This window comes from Amblyomma mixtum, chromosome 9 (assembly GCF_055824585.1).
Source record: "Amblyomma mixtum isolate Tamu chromosome 9, ASM5582458v1, whole genome shotgun sequence".
Classification (NCBI taxonomy): domain Eukaryota; kingdom Metazoa; phylum Arthropoda; class Arachnida; order Ixodida; family Ixodidae; genus Amblyomma; species Amblyomma mixtum.
The window spans coordinates 89,803,794-89,825,927 of NC_143020.1; the positions used below are offsets into that span (position 1 = coordinate 89,803,794).

At 48.3% G+C, this 22,134-nt stretch overlaps 1 protein-coding gene across 1 annotated transcript; it reads right to left on the reverse strand.

Annotated features, from left to right (window-relative positions):
* Nucleotides 1–2,796: 2,796 nt before the first annotated feature.
* Nucleotides 2,797–21,777, reverse strand: LOC149330062 (PR domain zinc finger protein 5-like). Its single transcript, XM_089559358.1, has 8 exons — nucleotides 21,693–21,777; nucleotides 15,865–15,978; nucleotides 12,777–12,875; nucleotides 12,274–12,350; nucleotides 10,109–10,297; nucleotides 8,166–8,418; nucleotides 4,939–5,104; nucleotides 2,797–3,304 (listed from the first exon to the last, which is right to left on the reverse strand). The coding sequence occupies exons 1-8, from the start codon at nucleotides 21,775–21,777 to the stop codon at nucleotides 2,797–2,799; spliced, it is 1,491 nt and encodes a 496-aa protein (XP_089415484.1).
* Between the last annotated feature and the right edge of the window lie 357 nt (nucleotides 21,778–22,134).

Below are 22,134 nucleotides of genomic sequence, written 5' to 3' on the forward strand. Positions count from 1 at the left end.
ATGAATGCGAGAGAAGTCGACTCCAGCTCTTTTATGAGGTAATAGAAGGTTTTCAGAAGGAAAGGCGTCACCCGCCCTCTGCTCTATTCCTCGAAGTTCTTGGATTTGCACTCAAAAAGTGGGTCGAAGTTTTTTTTTTCTCATTCATGTAAACGCGGCTACTGTGTACATGAAGCACATCGAGTCTGTCGGGAAGGTGAGCCCTCGCCCCAGTGCGCGCGAGGAAGGAGCCAGCTTTGTTATCCATGTGGAACGTATTGTATAGCCACTGCAAGGAGGAGGAGGGAGGGGCGCCTCCAAACCAGTTTCCATTCGCGCGAATGTCGACTTGCCTTTCTCGATCTACTTCTGCCTTGTGATGTCCTATTGCTCCAGGAGAGCTATTGACGTCATTCGCGGGCAGCGTTTCTGCCACGTGCGCCTGCCACCGCTTTCTGACGACGGTGGGGTTTTTGCTCAACTAGCCAGTAATGCTCTCACAGTAATACTCGAATAATGCGTGCCGTTGAGGGACCGCCGCCTTTATTGCAAAAGATCTCCATCATCATCAACTTGACTACGCCCACTGCAGGACAAAGGCTTCTCTGTCTTCCGATCTTTTTCTTTCGTACAAAAGAAAAGTATCTAAATAGATCTAAAGGTGTTTAAATTCAACCCGCATTGTTCCAGTTTAGTATTTTTGATCAATTCGGCCTCATCCTGGTATGTGCTGGCCGTCCGGGTTAGCTAACTATGTATAGCGACAACCCCGTAATTATGGCAGTCCCGGACCCAAATCCCGGACCAGCTCTAATTTTTCTCAGGCACGGGGTTCTGTGCAAGCTTTCCTTTGTAGGCATATGACTGCGCACGGTTGATACAGCATCATAATCAGCCTGACTACACCCACTGCAGGGCAAAGGCCTCTCCCATGTCTCTCCAATTAACCCTGTCCTAGTTGGTTCGTGACTGGGACTGGGGAGAGGAGTGTTTTTTTTTTTCATTTTTCCCCACCGACGGGTAGGCCCTTGGGTCTTTTCTTTTATCTGCAAATTGGATTAAGCCCGTTATACTTACAGGCACGGGCAGTGACTTTATTTTTATTCTTTTTACTGTCCCACAATACTTATTGTCCTAGTTGGTTCGTTCACAGAAGGTTGCGGCGTACTGCACCAAGGTGGCCATATCCTGCTCTGGTGAGGGAGTGCATTGTTGGATCTCACCGAGGTCAGACCGCACCCTAGGCTTGCTTATTCAAGTTCATCGACATGAGGGCATTTTTTTTAAAACACGGTGGGGAATGGCGCGGCACCGGGATTCGAACTCCGGTCTTCTTGAACGCGACGCGGATGCTCTACCTCTGTCCCATCGTTGCCCTTCTACTCGGGATTTACGCTAAAGAATAATTGCTTCCTTGCTCCATGTCGAAATACCTCATGCAGTGGACAAATTCATCGTAGCCTGACTCATTGACAGCTCACCATAGTGAGTACACTTGTTTATTTGTCTGTTCACTTATTGATATTTTTAGGCGCAAGCAACTGACAGGCCCGTTTAAAAACGCGAACACAGTAATCCATCTCAGGCAGTGTTGATAGCCAGAAGCAGAAACAATATTAAAGGGGTACGAAAATAAGCCCACGATTATGCCAAAAGCCGCAACGCAGTCGCATTGTGTGTGAAATGCGGCTAGCAGGAGCAAATACAGCGCAAACACATTCAAGACCCAGTACTCACACGAAACAAGTTTTGTGCTCAGGTCATTAGAGAAAGAAAGTGGCACAAGAATGAAAATTACTGCTGTGACAGCAGCACCCGATAGTAGCTCTCTAATCACATGCGAAAAAAGAAAAACTCAGTTTGATGCAGATGATTTGACACCCTACTTTCCCATTCTTTATTTCCGGCGCTAGCAGAACTACGCCACTTCAAGGAACAGTAAAAGCGACGGCAAGCACCGGTGCCCAAGCAAGTCAACAGCAGGATAAGAACGAATGGAACAGCGTTCGAATGCGAACCGCAGCAACAGCATCCATTTGCCGCTCATCTGCGGGCACCAAAACGACTTCTGTGCCCTCTTGATGTGCAGAAGCATGGTTGTGTGAGAAATTACAGTAAACGAAATTTCGCACTTTTTTTTGTTTCTCTTGGACAATAAGTACTGGCAAAGACAGATGGCTGCTCCTAAGACAGTAATTCTTTTTTCCTGTTATAGCTTTTGTTTATTTCTCCCCAGATTGTTCTTGCACTTTTTTCTCGCCTTGAGACGTACATCGGTTCTGCGGATGCTTCTCACCTTCGCTGGACTTCATCGTGTGTGTTGGCCCTCCTGAAGCTTTCCTTGATATCGCAGGAGCCTAACTTAGATTCGCTTCGCTATTCTGCAATCGATTATCTGTCTTTTATGTCGGTATCGCAAATTAAACACCTACCCGTCGCTTGTGTGTAGGTGCGCGGTCTGGTAGAAACGTCCCAGGATAAAATGTCCCCGAAAAATAAAATGCCCCTGGAAAAAAAGTCCGTGGGAAAGAACGGCCCCATTTTCGAAGTAAAAAATATAGACACCTTTAGCATACCGTGTACCGTGTTACCGGTACCGTTACCGGACTAGCGGGAGCCCGCTCACCGGCGGTGAGTACGCGCTGATTGGCTCCGACGCTGCGGCTTCGAGCACAGCTGCCGGGTATGTGGCGCCATCTGGTACCGTCAAGGCAATTTGCGCATGCGCATTGGCTGCGCGCAGGCTCCCGGTACTCCGGTACCGGTAACGCTAACACGGTACACGTTATGCTAAAGCTGTCTAATACCGCGCCGTCGTCACTCGCCGCAATGCTGTTCCTCTTCTCCATAGGAGCCGTGTAGAGCTCGGACGTGCCTTCGCAAACCGTACATGTCAAACAATCCCATCCCACAGTGCGGGCATTGCAGCCTGTACTGGCGACCGTGCATCGTTCGCTCGTGCCTTAGGGCATAGCTTCGTAGCGTGAACCTTTTCCCACACAGCGAGCAGGCATGGGGTTTCTCTCCCGAGTGAGTCAGCATGTGCTTCTTTAGGCTGTAGCGACAGGAGAAAGCCTTTCCGCAAGTGCGGCACACGAATGGAGTAGGCCTGTCGCCAATAGGGTGTCGTGTTTTGCGGTGGCGCCTCAGGACAGTGGCTCGGCAAAAGCGCTGTCCGCAGTCGCTGCATTCGTACGGCTTCTCCCCCGTGTGGACCGTCAGGTGGTTGTTGAGATCCCATCGCGCCTTGAAGCCTTTGCCGCACTCCTTGCACACGAAGGGCCGCTCGCCCGTGTGGGTGCGCTCGTGTCTGGTGTGGCAGGTTCTGTTTGGGAAGGGGTGAAAGGAGGAAGAGAGAGGGCACATCTTGACCAATCACTGATGGCTGAGAAGGGGAAGAGCGGGAATACCCATCGCATAAAATATACCCTTACAGAAATGGTCTATTGACAGCCTACAGACTTCTTATTGACTGTATTGACTTACTATAGATATTGCTTTTTGTCTAGTCATGGCTATAGACTGTCTATCGAAAAAAGTCTATAAAAAGTGTATGGCCATAAATCTTTGTCTATGGCATTTGTATTGCCTATAGACTGTTGTCTAGGATTTGTCTATAGACAATTTATAAATTTTGCTGACAGCAGTCTAAGACACTGTCTAAAACTTTTTTGTAAGGGATACGCCCCTTGCTGCTTTAGTGTTGGGGGGTTTACGAAGGGGTCGACCGACTAGCCCGAGGACTAACCAACCGGGCGGCCGGCCTCACGAACCCAGACGCTCTTGCCGAGGCTCCCCAGACCTTTGCCGAAATTACCAACCTCCACAGAGAGATGAGACGCCAGTTCCCGCCTCCACGCCCCGACTTGAATCGAGCGCAAGCCACCTTGCTCCGCAGGTTGCAGACACACTCCATCCTTAGCCATTCTAGACTTTCACTCATCACAGACGGGAAATATGACCCCGTCTGCCAAAATTGTTACCCGGGAGAAATCGCCACCCAGGCACACATCCTCTGGGGTTGCGCGGGAAATCCGCCCCCTCGAACCCTACTGCCAGCTTCCTCCGAAGAAGGATGGAACCAACTCCTCAGAAGGCCACACAAGAGCATCCATCTGGCACTCATTTCATGGGCCCAAGAAGTCGCCCCCACCTGGGGGCCACACCAAGCCCACCTACCCTAAATCCCGCCTTTCTATGGCAATAAAGTTGTTTCTCTCTCTCTCTCTCTTAACATTCCAAAGCGATTCAGGCTATGACGGAGAAACTGTAGCGAAGGGTTCCAGAAATTTTGACCTCCTGTGGTGCTGGGGCCACCCGGAAGGATGGACAGAATCTGAGTTTTTTATGCGAAGCATATTAACGTAGGTTTCGGGCCTTCGCGCGACGCCCGGCGGTGGCCACCATTGACCTTGAAGTGAGATCACATGATGTGACGTCACGTAATGACGTCACACCGGCTGCAGATGGGGCCTCATATCGCGCCGTCGGACGTCGCCCGGCGGAGGCCTCCACGCTTCGGTTCGCGCCGTCGCGCGCGACGCGGCGGCGGCGCCACCATGCTGCATCATGTGATATGTGACGTCACGCCAGGGATGAAGCGGCGCACGCCCGCCGTCGCGTCAGTCTCTGTGCCCGCAACCGCGCCAGCGTCTTTGCGCCGGGCGTGTATGCGGCCAAGATGCCTCCAAACGCTAAGGACGTTAATAATAAGAATGCAAAACGAAGGCTGCTTCGTATCCACTGGGCTTAACCTTGATAAGCCTCCAACTTTTTGTTTTCCGAACGACATTGAGTTAAGCTTCGCACTTCATCTTGTAACAAGAAACTATCAGATTTCTTCCTGCACCCAGTTTATTTCAGTTCAAAAATAAAAATATTCAGAGAAACCATATCTCTAGGGAGTGATCTACCTATCATCGACGTTAAACAACGACGAGAGGCCAGGCTTCCGCTTACTTGTGATTGGTGGAGTAGGGGCAGTATCTGCAGCTTAACCTCCCTTCCGGCTTTGGCGGGTGCTTGCTGCGACGGTGCTCCGCCAAGATGTCTTCTGCAGAGAAATGGTCACCGCATATCTCGCAGGGGAAGAACGGGACCGGGGTGAGCTTGCTGTTTCTGTCCTCTGAGAATAAAAAAGTTCAGGCGTCACTTTGGCTGTCTAAAGTGCGTAGAGGCGAAAACTGCCTTTGTGGCACTGGTGACGTCGCCACTGGATGATGTCACACATAATTAATGACTAATTGCTAATGAATTACACATTACTAATTAATGACTAAATACTAATTAACTGCTTATTATATACGCTTAAGCTTCGCCTTTAGGAGTGGAACGCAACAGCGTGTTGTAGCGCTGCCAGGGAGTCCACGGAACGCCACCACCCTTTCGGTGCAATGCCTTGCTTTTCGAACCCAACACTTTTTGAGGAAAGGAACTGGAGCAATAATTCTCTGTCATCTCGGTGTACACCCGAACCGCACCCTACAGGAAGGGAGGAAGTGGGAGTGAAAGATAAAGAGGGGCCGTAATGAAGAAAATTAAAATTGTATTTGAGGAAAGGAAATTAAGCAGTAACTGTCTCACATACCTTGGTGGACACCCGTCATCCATTTGTAGAGGAAGGGAGGAAGATGGAGAGAAAGAAGAAGGAGAAAGAGGGGCCGTAATTAAAAAATTAAAATTGTATTTGAGGAAAGGAAATTAAGCAGTAGCTGCCTCACTTCGGTGGACACCCGTCTGCTGACGACCTTCTCTCGACAACGATGAGGCATTAAAAGCTTTCGCCTTAAAACAAAGTAGAGAGAGATATGCTTGCGAAGAGCGCATACTTGAGAGCACTAATTTCAGCACAGAGTTGGCTCTAAACACTCAGTAATCAGAAATGCACGACAACCAATAGGGTGGAATAGTTTCTCACAGCTCTTTCAAACGATGCTTTTGCTCGTAAAACAGTTACGACGGCTCATCTTTAGAAACTATTTAGGCTACGTCATAGACGCCATTTTGTACAACCCGTGGTTTCAACGGTGCAGGCCGCCGCAGGTGGCGATAAGCCGATTAGACACACCACGCTGGGTCTCACAGCGTTCCGTGTACGCCGGTAGGAGGGCTACTGCTTCTCTTATGAATATTCCCTACGGAAAAAGCTACTTCAAGATCTGCTCTCTTTCAGATGACAAGCCCATCGGTAGTTTCTTTCAAGCGCAATTTTTTTAATGCCTTACACTACCACCTCGTTCCATTCAATGAATTACCAATGTAACCGACATTACCCATGCTCCATCAGTTGGTAACGCATCTTTATTTAGACTTGGCCAGATTTAACACAACAAACTAAATATGAGGGAAGTGAAATAATCCAACTTGTTTACCTCTTCGATTTACAACTACTTAGAAAAGATGGCGTTGACCGGTTTTTGATCTTGCTACCGTAAGAAAATTAGTTCATCTCAGTCTTTTCTACAAAAGTTAAAGGGTCCATAAAAGGTTTTTCATGGTGACAATGAAATGCTTGTATTATATTATGATAGATAGGAGTTCATGGCGCGTACAAATCCTCAAAAGGGATCCGATAATTTTACAATAATGTTTTCAAATTTGTATTCCCGCGCCTTGCAGCGACATCCAGTGCCGGACTCTCGCCCTAATAGTGCCTCGAGAGGTCGTGTGCCCTGCATGAGGCCAGTCAATAAGGGCTGCTATTGGCTGCCTCCCCCCCCCCCCCCCCCCCCCCCCCCCCCAGACAACTACGAAAGAGAATGTTACAAACGGGCGCCTATTAAAAGCCCGGGCTGGGGGTAGCAGCAATCTCTGTCCGATGTAAAACACCAGGAATGGGCATCCCCTCGTTCACAAAAAACTGTCCCTCGCATCTATAAAATCGAGTGTCGATGCTGCAGAATCGCAATAACCGAGCCGTTGCTGAGCCACGTTGGACGCCATGCTCGCCATGATGTCTCCGAATCGACAGGTTTCCCTGAAAGTTTAAATACACTCCCTGAGATGTCTGACCAAACAGCCGCATCCAAAACTAAAGTTCTTTTGCAACATACTGGATAGCTCTACTAGTCTGCAAGTGACCAGTATAACAAAGAATAGGCCGTTTTGCGTCATTACTTAAATTCAGCGATTTGAACAGGAAAGGTAAAGAAAGAATAATGCGTTATGTGTAAAAACAAGAAGTCATCAGAGGTATTAAAAAAAAACTCGAACGGTTGGACTTATTTGTGGGAGCCTGCTGTATCCGTAGATGATGTTTTTGAATAGGATTATAGCTGTAATTTACGATATGTAGCACCGCTGCCTTTGCTAGTGCGGCCAAGAGGCCGAAAACATGTCCAACACTCTTGGACGGAAATTTTGAATATTGGAGAACTCTAAGATACTGATATGTTAAGATTATGGTCTATTCTTCAGATATCTAATGAAATCTTTCTTTTCTAGTGTTTCCATTGCTCGCATCGAGCAGTTAAGACTGAAATAGAAAACTAATGGAGAACTCATTTGACGAAAACAAAAACGCTAATAGCAAAAAAAATGGAAGCCTGCCAATGGAAGACCCAAGAATATATTGATTGTTATAGTGAAATCTTGAACTGTATGAAAAAATTGCGTTCATAAACTTTTTCCCGTTCACAAACGCTGTTTCCCAGAATTGTTGGTTATGCCTACGTAATTTATGACACGAAACGGTGAGTGCAAATTTATTTCTATTTTGCTTCCGCTGCCCTTGTTAGGACTGTCAAGAGGCCGAAAAGTTTTCAACGTGCAATACCTTTATTCTTAGAGACTTTTTCGCAGTTGGTACAGATTATTTAAACTTGAAATGAGTAATTATGCCACCACACAGTCCTGTAAACAATAAGAAAATCGCCTCTTGAACATGGAATGGCAGTTATACGATCAGAACATTTTATTTTGAGGCCGACACATTCTTCTTTGTCACCTTTTTGTGCATGCGAAATGGGATAAACATATCGACCCATATCCGACATGTGAGTGGCATAACCTACTACGCAGCAAGATTCGGTAGTCAAGTATAGGTTGTCGCGTACTTAAGCACGTCACAGGGGCATCCTAAAACCATAGGCATCGTGTCCGATAGGCGGATCATCAATTTATCGATTTATCGAGTAACCTGTCCACCTGAGGCGGTTCACCTCGACGGTAAATGACAAAGCCCTCACCGTTCATGGATGACCGCGAACTTTGTGGCTTGCTGACCAGCCCTCGCTCCCGGGCGCACAATGGGTCGCATGACACGAAGAGCTCCTCGCCCGCGGCAACAGCCTTGGATGTCCGGTAATAAATGTTGTCGTGGCGCATGAATGCCATCAAGTTCTCTTCCCGCGGGCTTGCCGCACAGTTCACGTAGCGCATCCAGTTGGAACTGCCGAGTGAACGACCATCCACCAGGAACACCTTGCCATTTTTGCGAACCTGGGGACACCACGAAGACACTCAGCTGTGGGTTCAGTCATCAGCTTTAGCTAAGAGCGCCGTTAAACTTCTGATGATGGTGTACATTTTTCCTTTTCGTTTAAGTTGGACACCGCTATCTAGCTGGTAGCTTAAAGTATGTGCAGGGGCCGTATATTCAGTGTCAGAAGTAAATGAGACCCGAGAGAGCTTCGGTATAAGCACTTCACTGGCAGTGCGCATGATACGATTCGCTTTTAGAATTACCGGATGGAGCTGGACTAGACACTGAGAAGTTTCACCGCATCTCATGAGAAGAGGATAACGCCATTGAAAAGAAGATATTTTAGCTTTAGAGTTGTTATTCAAGACAAAGAAATGGGCTTGTGCAGGACATGTAATGCGAAGGCAACGTATCCCGTCGTCATTATGGGTAACGCACTTAGTTCCAAGATTAGGCAAGCATAGTAGGGCCGGCAGAAAGTTAGGTGGGCGAATGAGATTTAGTTTACGGGCTTAATGTGGCCGCGGCTGGAGCATGAGAGGGTTAATGGGAGAGATATGGGAGAGGCCATTGCCCTGCAGTGGGCGTATTCAGGTTGATGATTACGGAGATAGTAGTTATTGTTTGGTTTAGGGGTGTTTAACGTTCCAAAGCGGCTCTGGCTACGAGGGACGCGACAGCAGTTATTGTGGATGAATAAAGAGCCCAGCGCTCTAATCGCTGCCTTGGGTGTTCAGTCCGTACCCTTAGAAGTTGTGTCTTCCTTTAAAACATTAGGTATAATATTTAATGAAAGAATGTCATGGGATGATCATGTTAGCTTTGTAATAAATAAATGTTCACGTATTATTGGTCTTCTTTACAAGAACCGTGAGATACTGCCGCGAAATGTAATGCTAATGCTATATAATTCATTGATACAATCTCATTTCAGCTATTGCCATTTAACCACGTGCAACAACAGCAGGCAATCTTCAGAAACTACACTTGTTACAGAAAAAATTTCTCAGAATTGTTGAAAATGTTTCGCATACCTACCATACGGCCGCACTTTTCTTAAAGTATAACTTACTTCCAATTACTAAGCTTTATGACTATCGTCTGAGCAAGTGTGTGAAAAACGAGGTGTTGAAGAATATATCTTTTCTATCCAAATTAGCTGGTTTAGAAAAACGAGATGCAATGTACAACACAAGAAATATAGCACAATGGAACGTAAAAACATACAGAACTTTCTATGGTAATCAAACATTAGAAAATAAACTACCACGACTTCTTAACAAACTCGCACAAAACGATATGGATCTCCAAAACACAACACGCCACAAACTGTTCGAGTATTTTTTACACTACACCTAACCTTTTTTTTCTGTGATTTGTTTACCTAATTCTTCTTTCTTTCACCATCATTGTAAGTTTTCTTTCCAGCCAGGACAATGCTGATGATTTTATGCTGACTACTGTAACCTGATAACAGCTCTACTATATGTATTTTTTTCCTTTGATCTGTATTTCCTGTATTTTCTTTTTTTTCGTGTGTGTGAAAAAAAAAAGCCACTGCATTGCTGTCAAAGTGGGGGCCCGTGGCCTTGTCAAGCTGTCAAACGGCAGCTTTTACTACGGGTCCCCGCCATCATCTGTACCATGGTGGCAAAATAAAATTTGAATTTGAATTTGAATTTGAAATACGCCTAATGTCAGACGTACCTGCCAGGCGTAGGCGTTGCCCTCTCCGTTGCCCTCTACCTTCACGCCCTGGTAGGGGCCGAAGTAGACCCTCTTGGGCAGCGGTTTTAATGTGAACACTCCAAACTGGGAGCACTTGAGGTCGCAGCGGCGGAGGGACAGGCCGTCGGGGAGGGTCTTGTTGGCGCGCAGCGGGTCCCCGGCTTCCACCTGAGAGCGTCACATCGTCTAGTAGATGACTCCAGTGTTCCCAGCTTAGCACTGGGAAAGCACATGAACTGGAGCATTCCGGCTCTGTTTAGCTAGACTAGTGGACTCTGTTCATGTACATTTGCATGCACTCTGCAGTCCTGAAAAATCGGGTTTGCGTTTTTGTTTTTTTGGAAAGTAAAGGGGGACTAATTGTGTGGCTTCTTGGTGTACAGCTTAACCGCGCCTTGAGGGAAGGGAAGGTGGGAATAAAAGAAGAGAGAGATAGGAGCAGAATACTAGAGGTCACCAGAATAAATTCTACCACTGGGGATCTTTAACGTGCAGTCACATCGCATGACACACGGGTGCCTTTTGCGTTCTAGAAACATACGGTGAATTGAAAGGTGCCCTGATATGCGGGTGGTGGTAAACATGATAAAAGGAAAGGCGCACTAATTCTAACACCCATGGTTGTCCGGTGAACAACGTGGTGAGGTAAGACGTCAAGGGTGCGACGAAATGAAAAGGAGAATATTGTGGTCGTTCGAGTGAGCTGATGCGTCATGGAGAAACTCGTAGAGCTTGAAACACACAGATATAACAGGTGTTTCTGGGATCACTTCAAGGAATTTTCAAAAATAGGATTTTTGAGGTAAAAATATGGATTTAGCGGCACGGTATTGCCGGGGTTAGCGGACACCAGAAAACCCGTGAATCATCTGAACTAGTACGATGGTTAACTAATTTCCAATAATTAACTGTTTAAGTATTAGAGGTAGGCGTCTAATTGCAATTACAGTTTTCTAGCCGGTCGTTGGTAACCACCATACTAGCTTTTAAAATTTCGGAAATGCGATTACCCTCGGTGCTATAGCTCGAGAAATTTTGGGCTATTTCGAATAGTAACGTGCACTGGAGGGTTTGCTTTGCCTGCATGATCTTTGAATGCGCGTGTATTAGGGTAGGATGTAGCCAGATTTTGTTGGGCCACAGAGCCGAGAGTAATGACGGTTTCGAAACATGGTTCGAGCCCCGCCTCGGTGGTTCGGTAGTTACGGCGCTCGGCTGCTGACCCGAAAGACACGGGTTCGATCCCGGCCGCGGCGGCCGAATTTCGTTGGAGGCGAAATGGTTCGAAAGAGCGATACATGTTTAGACAGGGAAAAGAACAGAAGAGGACAGATGGAGAGTTGCCACTGTGGAGCTCCCATGATTGGATTGGAAAACATTTATTCCGTCAAAAATGCTGATGCAGACGGTCCGTGCTAGATGGCCACCAAACCATGGCTGGCTGCGACCTGAGCGGCCCACTCGGTGGCCAAGGCTTGAATGCCCGGGTCCGAGCTGACCAGCACGGCCTCCCATCGCTCAACAGAAGGAATTTGTACTAGTCCCTCCGGTGGAGGTTCTTCTTTACATTGCCATAGTATATGGTCATACGTGGCTGTTTCGCCACAGAACCTGCACTCGGGGATATAGTCATCCGGGTACATTTTTGATAATAGATAGGGGGTAAGAAAGGACCTCGTTTGGAGTCTCCTCCAGGTGGTCTCTTGTGCCTTATCCAACGTTTTGTGAGGTGGTCGAAATTTGTGTTTTTCCAATTTGTAATTAGTTGTAATATCATGATGCATGCGTGCTACCCTACTCGAAAGGGGGTTACCGAATCGCACACGAACTTCTCACGGTCGCTCAGTGGTTAGAACTTTCAGGTTATGAGCCCAAGTATCCGGGTTCGAACCCACCCACGGCGGCCGCAGAGTAAAGACGCCCATTGTTCTGCGATGTCAGGGTACGATCTCCAGGTGTACGAAATCATTCTGAAGCTAGGCTTCCACAACGGCATCTCTTTTTTCCCTCCCGAGAAGCGATACAGTTACTGCTTCATTAATTTCCATATTTTGCGGCGCCTCGCATGCGGATTGAAAACAGGTGGATACCAACGGGACCCGAAGTAGCCTTTCACATTCAGAATGCACGTGTTTTGCACTCACCTCGGTGTCCCTCACATGTGTTAATGGCCCGTGTTCGGGGCAGTCTCCGGGGTAATCGGTCCGACAGTCGTCACAAACTGCAAGCAGTGTTCATGCCGGTGTTTAGGAGAAGGCAATGAAGGGGCCAACATTTTGCATGCAGTACTCGTTCACTCAAATGAAGGCTAGGTGCAGTATGAGGGATGAGTAGGAATTAACAAGAAATATGCGTATCTCTCTGTGTTGAAGCCTCATCATGCCGTCAATATAGAAGGCATCATGCGACGAGCTCATTCAAAGCGTGAGATATTAGCATCATAAGGAGATAATAGCATCATAAACAAACAGCCAGAAAGACCAGCCAAAAAAATTCTGGTACTGAAGACGTCCTGTCGTTCAGGAAATTCCACCTCTCGTAGCCCATACCCATGCTGTTAGTAGCGTGTTGAAAACTTTTACACAACGAGGTGTGCGTGTTTTCTATCGTGATGGAAGCCAAGAAGCGGTTTTCGTGGACAGCTCACACAGGTATTCATCGGAATACTGTTCGCAGTCCATGAAGTTCCCAGTCTTTCGTTGGCGTCTCGGGAGGCGGGTCTTGTCGGAATGCTCCGCAGAGGAGGCTGCAATTAATGCAGGAAAGTTACCGCGAGCGTTGCTTTGCAAAGAATGCCACCATCACTTTCAAGAGCACACTGCGATGTCATGCTAACGTCATGACGGCAGGGTGCAACCCATCATCAGGTCGGGTCTCTTTCATGAAAGACTCAATTATAAGAGAGAAAGAAGAAATACCTGCCCCGTACACCATACAAGGTCAAATCCCACTTACAGGCAACTGCCATTTGAAAACTTTCGCTGAACACTTTGTTGAAAGTAATTAATACTAATGGCCACATTGGGAAGACGTTGCCGGTATTATTGCGTGACTACCCAGTGTCCTGTAATGGATCACAGTAGTGGGATACACTAAGAGAGCTTAGGTCAAACCTCCTTGTATATGTGCAAAATTTCATGTTCACGCAATGCCGCATAATGCATTTAGCTCAGCACGAGCTTCGCGGCGCATGTGCGCGGTGTGTAGCTTTTTGCGGCTTCGTGCGACATTTGAGAGCTCTATTTCTGCTAGAACCTCTCCTCCCAGCTTCGACTTTCCCGCACCCATCCCTGCCGAGAGATCCGAGCATGTTGGGCGCTGCCAATTCCCTTCCCCTCCTTTTTTCTGCCTGACCTCAGCCGCTTTCCATCATTCTATCAGAGTAGGTTAGGCTTCATCAGCAGTGTTCTTGGAAGGTGTCCCATGAAGACCTGTCGCCGCAAAAACCTCTCGAAAGGCTTAGTCTGCGGAAAAAGAATAGAAGGATACAACTCCAGAATTCAGTGGTGGATGCCCTTAAGTGGAGGGTCCGAAGCTAATAGCGTCGATTGATTATGATGACGTCCTGGTTAATCTCTTTTCACCTGTTACCCACCTGGCTACGAGTAGGAAAGGGGATTAAGCGCGACGTCAAGACACTGTTTACGCCGTTCGCTGGAGGGCCTGCATTGCTGGGCTGTTTACAACTGCAGCCGAACGAAGACCATGGATTGCCACTGTTGTAATAACCAGACTAAAGGCCTGTATAGCATCGCATCCCAAAATAACTTCTTCTTCTCCCTTTTCCATCGAGAACAGACAGCGAGAACTGTGTGCTCCCGCGGACTGCATGCCGGGCGCGAAATTGGCGATAATGCCATTCGCTCTGGACTAGCTTAATCAAGAGAAAACTTATTGTCTCCATTTAGAGAGGAGAACCGAGGGTAGAGCCCCTGTTTACGCAGCGTGTGGCAGCTTTGCGGCGAATCGGCGCGGGAGCATTGGAATAGGGGGCTGGCGGCATCTGGATTACGTTAGCCGCTTGTAGCGCCATTTAGCGCAAACATCAACAATTTATTTTTTTCGTCTTTATGCATTTAAGTATCTTAAAATTCAAGCTGTTTTGTCACTAGGATAAAAAGCCTTGTGCCCGCCGTAGTCCACCGGGGAATGAATGTCGATGGGCTATCTTTTCGGGCCCCAAATTCAACACGAGCGGAGGAAGTCGCAATAGCTCTCGCTGCCGCCGATCCAAAATCGAAAACGGTTATCACAGACTCTCGCCGGGCCTGTGAACATTATCTTGCAGGCGAAATATCACCTCTGGCCTCGCAAATTCTAAGACGCGCTCTCGCCGATCCAACTAGCACAAAAGTGATCTGGGCTCCTGGCCACCAGGGTCTACGAGGCAATGAGGCCGCTGATGCGGCCGCCCGAGCGCTCACACACCGGGCTCCTCATCCTAGCTCTCATGGCTCAGAAGCTCATAAACCGCTTCTGCGGTTCCGCGAAATCCTAGTTTATTATTGCGACAGCCACCGTCTCTACCCGGCACCTGCCAAGGGGCTGAGTAAGGCGGAGGAGCGAACTCTGCGGCGCCTGCAGACAGGAACCCTTCTCTGTCCTGCAATAGCAAAACACTTCGATCCGAACACAGATGGGCGCTGCCCGCACTGTGGAGAGATCTGCGATATCTTTCACATGGTGTGGGCATGTACTCAGAATCCTCACCTTCCCCCCTCCCCCACCCCCACCCGAGAGGCATGGGAGACTGCCCTCCTCAACTGCTCCACACTGGAGTCCTGGCTCTGGTCAAGCGGGCGTGAGACGGGGCCTCGTCATGCGGTGTCCCGGACTAAGGATACCGACCATGCAGCAGGGTTATTTTTTTTATTTTTTTATTATTATTTTTTTTTAACCCTCAAGCTCTCTTTGATTAAAGTTTTTCACCACCACCACCGCTCGTTTGTCACGAGTAGTAAAGTGGCACCGGCGAATTGATATTGAGGCTAGCCGCTTTCGCCTCGCTGGACGCTGTCACATTGCCCGACTCTATTCAGCGTTAGGGGGTCATGCTATTAGAAGATGTGTGAAGCAGTTACTCAGTCATCTCCTTTCCTCAAAGACCAATTTTCATTTTTCCATTCTACTTCGCCGGTTTTGCGCTAGCGTTGCCCGCTATCCCATAGACGCAAGGAGCATATTTGTTCCGCGCCTGCGCATGCGCATTCGCCCTCTCCAGTCCCCTGTCCCTCTATCCAGAAAAAAGTTGGAGGCTTATCAAGGTTAAGCCCCGTGGATGCGAAGCAGCCTTCGTTTTGCATTCTTATTATTAACGTCCTTAGCGTTTGGAGGCATCCTGACCGCATACACGCCCGGCGCAAAGACGCTGGCGCGGTTGCGGGCACAGAGACTGACGCGACGGCGGGCGCGCGCCGCTTATTCATCCCTGGCGTGACGTCACATATCAGGTGATGCAGCGATGGTGGCGCCGCCGCCGCGTCGCGCGCGACGGCGCGAACCGAAGCGTGGAGGCCTACGCCGGGCGACGTCCGACGGCGCGATATGAGGCCCCATCTGCAGCCGGTGTGACGTCATCACGTGATGTCACATCATGTGATCTCACTTCAAGGTCAATGGTGGCCACCGCCGGGCGTCGCGCGAAGGCCCGAAACCTACGTTAATATGCTTCGCATAAAAAAAAAATCGCCCTATTCTAAAGCTCTGCGCTTCGTCCCAGGAGCCACCACACTCACAGGAGGGATGGCCAGACGACCTCTGGCCACAGTCGTCGTTGCCCTCTGCGTAGCTGGCCTTCTTGGTGGAGCGCTTCGGGTAGCGTCTGCCATGAGCTCCAGTTGCGCCAGTTCCTGAGGGCGAATAAGATGGGACATTAGGAGTTACAACGTCCCATGAGTGCACGCCAGTTGTAAAGACTGCGGAAGTCCAGTAGCTTTGCATATCGATCAAGCTGTTCACGCATTCTAGGGACAGCTATAGCCGGTGTTATGAACGAGATGCACACCAGCCGAAGAGGATTAAGGCATAGATTCCATCGACCGGGATTTCCACGGTGACGGCAACAGCAGCGGCAATTTCGACAGGTCGTTTGACCCCACGATGACCCCACCAAAACGAAAAAAGGATGACTGGATGGGAAGTAGCCTGTGGATTTCTTCCCACGCTCGGCTCGGTGCGAACGACCTTCCCTTTGGATCTCGCAAGAAGTGACCGACGATGAACAGACGACAGGGTAAGAGGGGAACAGTGTCTTCGAATTGTAGAGAGCTAGCCGCAGTTGCTGCCCGCGGCGCTCACACGCCTCACCTGTGTTCGATAGACACGTGCTGCTTGCAGTAATTTTGCAGCACAGCGCGGAAATGCTGCGGGCTTTCATTTCCTCCTCGCCAGTTCCCCCGCGTGGACTCTGCAACGAGTGCCTCCGCTTGCTGTGCTGTCTAACTCTTCCTATCTATGTCTCGTGTTGAATTGGCCCCCGCCTTGTGAAGGGGCGGAGCCTTAGGGTACTTAACCAGCGTCCTAAGTGAGAACGAATGCTCTGGGCCCTGGCGACAATACTCATCCAGTGGCTCGACGCTATGAACTTTTAACTCGAGTTTTTGCTCTTTTATAGAATATGTAAATAAGTTTCTCCAAAGGCTTAGTAAACCTGTTTGTTTTCGTTCCCAAATGTCAACTTCCATACTTCCTCGTCTCTTCTCCGGCCCAACCACGCTACCCTGCATCACAACAACTGGTCATGCTACCAGAGCCATAACAACTGTTGGCAGCGGTGGGATGCTGCTACCCGGCCCATAACATCGGATAGAACTTAAAGGGGCCCCGATTGTTTTGCCTGTTGGTTGCATAGAAGTAGTTATAGTAATCATATTAGCATCGTTCGCACCGCGCATATTTCGTTTTTTAATATTTTAATTAGCTGGCAGAAACAAATTCTGACACGCTGACGATGTCACCGCATAATGGCGGTTTTTAACAGTGAATATGAGATCACCGGGTGGGAGCTTGATGATTGGACTAACCGTAAATATACTGAAAACTGCGTTAATGAATGAAGATATGTTTTGTCATATTTTCAGGTCATATATTAGATCAACAAAACCAATACTTTTTTCTTACGTAAAAGTACTGCAAAGCAACTGAAACAAATGAATAACACCAGAGGCTTTGACTATTGTTTTACATCGAAAGAGTTTGCACCTCTCTGTCTGTACAGATGCATCTGTGACCTAGCACACATCACTTAAGTCTACTCACTATGAGAGTAACTGAGAACGGCTTGGCAGAAGCGATGTGGCCGAGCCATTGCATTCTACAAACGTTCATTTCAGTCCCAAGGAAGGACAGAAAGAAAAAAGACATTGGTTTCATATTTACCAGTGCACATCGTCAGCAGGATCATCGTGCGGCGGCGCCAGATGGCGCCACGTTCTCGTCAGCACTAGGGTGTCTTGATGCCAGTGCGCTTGCATCGAGGCACCCTAGTCAGCACTCCCAGCGGGCGCGCATCGACGCACCCTAGTGAACTGCGCGCAGTGGGAGGGCACGGTACATGGTGGCGGTACGCGCTGCGCTAATAAGTACGTAGTCACTCCGTGGCCATATCTCGTGCTCGAGTTCGGATAAATCGAGGAAGGCCATTGATTAATGTTTTCTTCTGCGCCATCGACGTGACGATGAAGCATCGCTGGGCTAGCTGAGCGTCCACATGGGTGTTGAGACCATGAAAACGACGCTGCCAGCAACCATGGTGTAAAAACATCCGCGACCTGCTCTGATAGAGTGTTCTGATAGGTCCCACTCAACTTCGTCATGGGAAACAGAAATGGGAATAGGAAGCAGCGCGAAAATCGATTTGAGGGCAGCATTTTGTTTACTTGTATTTTGAAACTTGTTCACTGAATAATTTCCGTTCCCGTGCGCCGATTCCTGTAATTTTTTGTTGAGGCAGCATCTATGTGACAAAGAATCACCGGAAGTATAGGCAGCATTTAGGACCACCGCACAGAAAATTGTGCCAGGACAAAGAGTGGTCCATAGTTAAACTTTTTTTCGTTTCGTTACCTAACAAGAAGCTAATCGCAAGAAACAAATTATAAGCACTAGAATTTTGACACCTGTCTCGTTAAAGTGAAACATTAAAAAGCCGATTTCGTTTACTGTTGTGATTGGCTAGCAACTGTTGTTTTTTTTAGTTGTATCCTATTATAGCTGTACTGATTAGGTTGAGGGTATCATTCTACCGTTCATCACGATAAAAGTTGAATTAGAAGGCAAGCCAAAAACATTCAGCCTGTGCCGCAGGATGCGCAAAAAAGTCAAAAGGTGATAATGACACTTAAGTAGAGGCAGGCAAATTTCACGTTGTGAAGTTCGTAGGAATTGGCTCCCTTAAAATCTCGGACATTTTGGTTTGCTTCGAAGCAAAGGTGTGGCGGAGGCCGTGGTTCCATACTACTTCCTCCGCTCCCATGTTTGGACAAAACAACAGACTAATTTTTTGTTAATTCCCTCCCCTCTTTTTTACCAGCTTCGCTGTTTCACGTCTGGCATTACCAAGGACATGCTTTGATTTTGTTCATGCTTCTTCCACCCGCTAAGGTGGCACTTTGCAGGTGAGTCTCCGCTTCTCCCCTTGGTTATTTGCAGTTTCCAGTTGCCACCTCACTTTATATCCTGGAACATGTGCCCTTTTGTGCTGCCATTCGCACATGTTTGACCGGATTTTTTTAGACGCTTCAGCAATGACAAGCTGGTTCTCTCTTCAAAACCATGCGAGATAAACTCTTCGCGTAAGCACATGCGCAGAGAACAATTCGGAGGCTGCTGGTGGGAACAAAGTTAGAAGGCCCTTCGTGTTGCTTTTGATTTTTCACGTTAAGTTTTTCTTCCCCTCGCCATATCCCATCCTTACATTTCGCTGCGCGCGTAGTAATTTCGTGAACTAACTAGCTCGTTCTACGTAGTACATGACGCGCCCGTTCAAAGAGCAGAAGAAGATGTTTAGCAGACATACGGTATTGTGCGTATTTATCGTAAAGACTTTCAAAATTTTTCTTACCTCAACCGCTGGCTCGTTTGCGGTAAAACTGCACACAGAGCTTGCGTATTATGGTAACTTTGTATCGTAGCAAGTTTTGCAACGGTACTTACTTAGTTTAGCCGTGCATGATGCAAAAGCGTAATCGTCTGCGTACCGAAACACAAAACACCGAGTTTTTGCTGAAGGGCGGCAGTAGCGCCATCTGTCTTCCACAACGAAATTAAACAAGAAAAACACAACTCAGGACTTCGCGACGTCATCCTTCGACGCTTTAGGAGAGCCACGAAAGCAGACGATATAAGCTGAATTGGATATAGTCATTGGACGAAAACAAGACGTCAAACAATATTCTTTTAGTGGCACAACCTCGTCAAAATAGTTGTTTCTGGCATTTTTTCCGCTCAGTTGGCCGAAAATGTTCGAAACGCTTCAGTTGAAGTACACGAAAAGGCCAGAACGGCGTATTCAAAGGGCCCGCGCTCCTTGCAACGCTTGCCTTCCATGTGACGCTTTCCACTGCATCAGACAGATGGCGCTACTGCCGCCCTTGAGCAAAAACTCGGTGTTTTGGGTTTCGGTAAGCCGATCTCGACGCAGACGATTACGCTTTTGCATCATCCACGGCTCAACTAAGTAAGTACCGTTGTAAACCTTGCCACGATACAAAAGTTACCATAATACGCAAGCTCTGTGTGCAGTTTCACCGTAAACGGGCGAGCGGTTGAGGTAAGAAAAATTTTGAGTCTTTACTATAAAAACGCACAATACGGTATGCACAAGGCTTGTCCGCCTGAGTACAGAACTCCGGACTTGGTCAGTAGCCCCCACCGTCCTCTTTGCATATGTATGTTGCATTTGCGAACTTAAAAGTAGTTTAGACACCTAATTTTGGTGGCATGTTTTCTTCTGTACAATGATGCTGAAGACACTACTATGCGTGAATCACCATGTGGTAATAAAATAACTATAGCGTAAACAAGACGAACACAAGAAAGGACCAGACAGGACTAGCGCTAAAGTCCAATGTGATCCTTTCTTGTGTTCGTCTTGGTTGCGCTATAGTTCTTTTGTTACAACATGCACCATCTAGCCCAACAAGAAGTTCTTCTGCGCCATCTACAGTGCTGAAGAGGCTTCCTCAAGTAGCAGTGGCAGTAGTTTTATTTAAAAATAATAACAAAATGAAGGAAAAGATTTCCGCTATCGCAGGCATCTGACATCGCTACGGGAAGCACCTGAGCTGGGGCAGCGGAAATAAAGGGATATCAGGCAGTCTGGAGAAATGAAATGGAACAGTGAAGGGGACAGGTAGAAAAGATAGGGGGAGAGGCACAATGTCTTCCTCAACAGCCGGAATGACAACGAATGTAGAAGCAGCGATTATATTGAACTTTTTCATGCCTCACATGATCTATAACCACACATTACGTCACAGTCGTCATTCGGCTGCTGAAACCGAAACTGCCCGTGAAAGGAAATCAATTATAAACTATTTAGCGGTGATAGGACATTAACACGTGATAATCCATGTATTATAATGCGCGCAATCTCGACGCGACTTTATACACCATGTGCTCGTTCTCACTTGAAAATCTCTAAGCGCTTGCACGAACTCTGCGAGGTTTTAAAGCTTCAAATCTAAGCAAATCTGCACCATCGCAACACTGATGGCCTGTCCTCCACGCAAAAACACAGACAAGTCCGCGGGACAGCGCCGCGCACATGGGCAACGGCTAGGCCGGTTTCGAGGTGAGCGCGCATCGTCTTTGGGCCTCCGCTGCCTCCGGTGACAACGACAGTGTTCTAGAAGATTCTCTACTCCGGTCGAGGCAGCGCGGGGCTAATGACGCCAGCTTTGATCGCTAGATGGCGCGACAGGATGGCCATGTCGTGCGTGCAGGAACTTCTGGTTAGCTCTTGCCTCGTTGACACATGTACTCAACATTCGAGACTCACATACGCACCGCAGTCACACGCGTGCGCAGAGGAGGGGGGGGGGGGGGGGGGGGGGGTCATGGCCACTCTATTTTACATTGTGAAGGGGGCGTGAATTTTGTCCCATATTGTTATAGGCTACCCACGAGGTATAAACGGGCGCCACTACGAACATTTCCCCTTCTCCCACTATGATGATGCCCACTGTGCACGCCTAAGGCAACAATAGACCTCTCCCGACCTACATCATCAGCGCACGTGTTTCTGGTCCGATGTGGCAAAACATGCGCCGTACCGAGAAGGCTCACACCGAGAGAAGAAAGTCTGTGAGGCGTTTCGAATCGCACAAAGGTGGTGGGGGAGTGCTCGGCACCAGAAAAACCGGTCCAGAACCGAAAGTCGACGATTTTTCCCATCGGGGAACACCTTTTTTCTGTCACACTGTTTACATCAGGGAGAGGTCTATTGAAGGCATGCTTCCACACACCGCGGAACTGGCTCAAAAATTCGCGTGAAGCGGCGGCGGGAAAAGTTCGGCAAATTCGCCGGCAGCCAGCGCATCAAGCACTCGGTTGACAAGCTCACCGGTTGTCGCGTCGCTGCAGTTGGGAAGCTCGACACGCATCCGAGGCCGAGCAGACATACGGCGCCGTGACGTTCGAAGCTCCATGCCCTCTTCAATGCTCTTCGACACGCACTAGCCAGCACTGAGCTCGCGCACCCATCGAAGCACTCCCGGCACGAGCAGCAGTGAAGACTGGCGAAGAACACGTAAGCGGAACACTAATGGGAACAGGGTCGCCGAATAAGTCGGCACGGAAATGGCCTGCACTTTCCTTCCCAGGCGAGAGGGATGACGTGATTGCGCCGTTTATAGCGCCCAACGAGGCAGTGAGCGATGCATACGTCACACTACAGGTGTTCAATGCTTCGTGGCTGAATACTATCCTTGTCTTCACGTTTAGTCGGGTGCAGTACGTACTGCAGCTCGGTGAACGGCACAAAGCAGATTTCTGTTCTTTACTGC